Source organism: Calypte anna, chromosome 14 (assembly GCF_003957555.1).
Source record: "Calypte anna isolate BGI_N300 chromosome 14, bCalAnn1_v1.p, whole genome shotgun sequence".
NCBI classification, from domain to species: Eukaryota; Metazoa; Chordata; class Aves; order Apodiformes; family Trochilidae; genus Calypte; species Calypte anna.
The window spans coordinates 8,482,890-8,487,459 of record NC_044260.1 but is presented as its reverse complement, the minus strand read 5'-3'; the positions used below and the strand labels follow the sequence as shown (position 1 = coordinate 8,487,459).

Below are 4,570 nucleotides of genomic sequence, written 5' to 3'. Positions count from 1 at the left end.
CTGCAAGGAAAAAACATCTTCTCTCTGTTCCTGATGTAAAGCAGCAAATCTAGCTGCAAAACCTGTATGTCATACTGCATGCCCAAACCACATGTGTGCTGGAAGCAGTACCTTAATGTATTGATTCCAGAGTCAAGAATCAGTGCAACTGTTCACAAAGTTTCTGTGTTTTTGGACAGGGTGAAATACTGCTCAAGGTAAATATTAGGGCTCTTGGTTTCCAAAAAGACAAGGAATAATCAGAATAAAGACTTTTTGGCCTTTGAAATGGAATGATGGTTACTACTATAAGAAAACACCCGCTTTTGGAAGAAAGCACATTTTAGTTGGGGCCTGCATAAGGGAGCTCCCAAGAACAGCGGAATCGGTACTTGAGGTTTCAAAAATCTACCTCTGGGTGAGCGGAACAGCATCCTAAGACTTCCTGCGCTACGCTGGAAAAGTGAAGTGAAGTGGAGACCACGTGTTTTCCGAGAAGCATGGGAGGAGTGCCCGGTTGAGAGAGCGGCCGCCGCTTAAATAGGAAAGCAGAGGGAATGAGCGGGCCCAGAGTGCTGGAAGTGCCGCCCGCCTGCCCGCCCCGCAGGAGCCCCGGCTCACTGCGGCGCCAGGCAGGGCCCCCGCGCGGGGGATGCTCCCCCGGCCCCCCGGGCCAGGAGTAGCCTCCAGGGCCAGGAGTAGCCGTCGGGGCCAGCAGTAGCCCCCCGGCGCGCCCCGCTCCGCGGCCCACCGGGGGCAAGGTAAGAGAGGGTCTGATAGCGGGGTCCTCGCGAACCGCGACACGCTAGAAGAGGTCAGGTTTGGAGGCATGGCACGGGAGCCCTGCCAGTTGTGCAGGAGCGTGGTGGTTTTGGGGGGTTTTGCCCTTTTTAACCTTTTTTTTTTTCTTTTCCTGTTGGGTTTGTTTTATTTCTTGGTTTGGGTAATTTTTTTTATTTTTCCCCCACCCTTTTTGGTTCCATGCCCGTGCTCAAGACGGAGCTTCAGTGCCTGGTAATAAAACAGTGGGGACAGCAGTAAAGAGAACACGCAGCGAGCTGTGCACAGCACTGCTCCTCTCAAAGGACCCCCGCAGCCTCGCTTTCCAGTAGGAACCGGCGCAGCGCCGGGGCAGAGCGGGGCGTCCAGGCGGGAGACGGAGCCGGGACCCAGCCGGGCCCCTGATGAAAGTCCGCCCTGGGAAGTCGGGGGCACCCTTGCCCCCGGATGCCTTCCAGGTTCTGGGGTTCCAGGCTCTACAGGCTTGGAGTGCCTGTGTGTGCTCTGTGCCCTTCGGAAAAGGCACTGCTAACTCTTGGCGATGGATAGATTCTGCTAGGAAACGTTGCAATTTAAAATTTTTTTTATCTCGGGCTGGTTATTTCTCACCGTGTCCTGAAATTTAATTTTATTAATTTTAAATACGGAAGCAATAATCCTGGACCAGTAATTGGAAAAAGTGACAGAAGTCTCCTTCTGCCGTGTAAGAAAAGACCAATGATAATTTCAGTCCGTTAAGTTACTTGCCCAGCCTAAAGATTTTACAACCCCTCTTTGTTGTTTCAGGAGGTAATATGATCTGAATGAAACGAAATGTCAAGCTGTTAAATTAGCACAGACAGAAATCCAGCTGCATACTTTCTTGAAATCTTCATTAGCGTGTTACCCAGAACCTTAAGATGGCTGAGGGATTAATTTCTGAGAATACTCAAGGTTTCTGAACAAGCTGCTGCTGTAGATCTATATCTGACCTAGGGATAAATCCTAAAATCTATGCTTGCCAGTAAGGTCAAGGCAGCCAGCAGAGATATATCGAACCACACTGTCCAGAGGTGGACATTTCAGGCCAAACTCATTCCTGGTGTAGCACAGCTAATTCCTTTGAAGTAACGCAAAGGATGAATTTAGTCCCTCATGCTGAAAGATATATCAATAGGAAGCAATTTAGATTGGGCCACTTAAAGTGCATGTAATACAAAAAAGAGAGAGAGACTCAGGAGTAATGCTTTAAAGGGTTCATAGAGGTTGATTTGTGTAAGCTAGTGAGGTTGTAGCATTGCTGTCCCAGGGGAAAGTTGGGGGGAATGGGGAAATTGCCCTTTCGTGGCTGAGCCTCAGGTTTAACTGGAGAAGAGAGGAAAGTAGTTTTAGTTTTAATTGCCATAAATTGGCAATATTACAAGCTTGCCCTTCCAAGTTACACTTCAGTCACACGATGGCATCTGTTCACCTCACAGTTTTCCCTGGTTATCTGGAGAGGTGCCCAGCTCTGCAGAGCCTAACCTTTCCTAGAACCACTTTGTTTTTTCATACAGGGTACCAAATGACTTTTTTTTGAAGTTCTGACATCTCAGATGGGATTGGGGAAGTAAAGAGGGAGGTGATGAGATACTGGTAACTCAGTTGTAAAACCTTGTTGCTTTGTTTTCTAAAAACTTGAGAACCTGGGTTGAACGCACAGAAGATAAATGACGGACCCTCTCATTGAGAAAGTTGACTCACTTAGGTTCTGATATGCTTCTGTAGGCTCATGGCAGGGGAAAATCCTATCCTCTGTAACTGTTTGATCCTTGCTAAATATTTTTGGAGCTTCTTGACTTTGCCATAGTGATAGATGGACTAATCTTGTCAGAAAGCAGGCAGCTGTTTGCCCAGTGTAGATTGGCAAATGAATATTTTATTACTTTATAATGGGTGGAAGGAATGTGAATGGAGACTTGGTCATTCAGAGACTGCAGCTGCTTCTCTCTGAGATTCACATGTCTCTCTCTCTCTGGCATTTCAGAATAGCTGCTGGAAAAGCTGCCCTGCCGTAGCCGCTGAAGCTATGGAAGACACATCCGCTGGTCTAGGCTGTAGGATGGTAGCGCACAGCAAGGTGTCAGCAGATAATGCAGTTTGCAGCAAATCCGAGATGTCTGCTTGACCCTCCAGCACGGCATCGTTCACAAGCTCAGCAGTACCACGGCCCGGGCCGGCCCAGTCCCGTGCAGGTGCAGAGCAACACGCATTTCCGGACCTTTCGCTCGCAAGCGGATTTTCGTTAGCATCACTCGAGCAAGCAGCCCTGCTGGATGGCCTGGTGGCTTCTACTGGGGACCTCTGACTGTCAGTGCTGCCCATGAGAAGCTGAAGTCTGAGCCTGAGGGCACTTTCCTCATCAGGGACAGCACGCAAAAGAATTGCTTCTTTGCCATCAGTGTTAAAGACTGCAACTGGGCCCACCAGCATCCGGATTATCTTTCAGACTGGGCGCTTCAGCCTGGATGGCAGCAAAGAGACATTTGACTGCCTTTTTAAGCTGCTGGAACATTACCTAAGCTCCCCCAGGAAGGTACTGGTTACCCCCCTGCGCAAAGTCCGTGTACAGCCCTTGCAGGAGCTCTGCCGGAAAATATCGTGAAGACTTTTGGAAGAGAGAACTTAAAACCAGATCCCCTCCAATCCTGTTTTAAAGGACTATCTGAAATCCCTTCCATTTCAGATATAAGTACAGCATTAACTGTAATAGGGACATGTGAGAGATGAGTAAGGAAATCCAGCTTCCTGGGTTTTAAACATGTTTGACAGTGAGCAAACTTATTTTTTGTAGCAATTTGCTGTATTTTGGGATAGAACTTGAACACTTGACTACTTATGTTTACCAAAAACTGTTTGCACAAATCTGGGGTTTTTAAAACCCTGGAATAATTTTTCTGCTAAGCAGAACATTATATTAATTTATAATATTTTTAATTATATTAACAAAATAAACTTTTTTGTGCGAGTTTTTAAGAAAACCCAGCATTTCTGTTTTTAGTTTTAAAGGCTCTGGTACCTACCTGGCTGACAAACTTTTACTGCTAATAGATGTCTAGGTGTCAACAGGTCTCAATGTGGTACTGCATTTTACCCTACTGAGTCGGCCTGGTCTAGTTCTAGTCCAGCAGACTCAGGATTCCTGCCCCAAAGAAAATTGTCCAGAAATGCCATTCACACTTTTCAAGAGGCTGTGAATACCTTATCATGGTGCATTGTGGGAAAGATAGCTTAATATTCTTTAAATTGGCGTAACACAAAATGGCAAAGGTGCAGATGCCTTTCAACTTGAAAAAGGCATTTCTGGTCTCAGATTCCTGGTGATCTACAGTGCATTGACATGGTATTTTCAAGGAATCTATGACTTAGCTCTAGGACAGGATCCAGAGAGCATAAGCCTAAAGATTTGCAGCTGTAATCCCAAGTGGATAAACTACATTCAGAGAAAGCTAAAATACATAAGGCTGTAACACCATTTGTAGGAAACTGGAGAAGGCACCTACTTGGTTTCTGCCTGCTCATAAAATAAAAGTCAGCACCCATAGAGCTGTAACTGTGAATGACACAAGATGCCTCATTTAGCAAAATGTCACCTGCATTACAATAGTGATTCTCCTCTCCTCCAAGCATTACCTGATATCCATGAAAAGCTAACTTCAAAAAATAACTTCAAAGAAGTCAGTCTTCCACAGAAATGTACTCTATCAACACAGATTTAAGATGCTTACAGTAACTGTAAGCAGTAAATGAAGTCATCTTTAGTGTTGGGAAGATAAAAGGTCTTCCCCTCTAT

At 46.1% G+C, this 4,570-nt stretch overlaps 1 protein-coding gene across 1 annotated transcript; it reads left to right on the top strand.

Annotated features, from left to right (window-relative positions):
• Positions 1-704: 704 nt before the first annotated feature.
• SOCS1 (suppressor of cytokine signaling 1) lies at positions 705-3,639 on the top strand. Its single transcript, XM_008490333.2, is given in 7 exon segments — positions 705-740; positions 2,765-2,878; positions 2,880-3,023; positions 3,025-3,183; positions 3,185-3,371; positions 3,374-3,405; positions 3,407-3,639. Coding segments are annotated over 6 exon segments (657 nt in total). The 5' UTR covers positions 705-740; positions 2,765-2,806; the 3' UTR covers positions 3,470-3,639.
• The last annotated feature ends 931 nt before the right edge of the window (positions 3,640-4,570 follow it).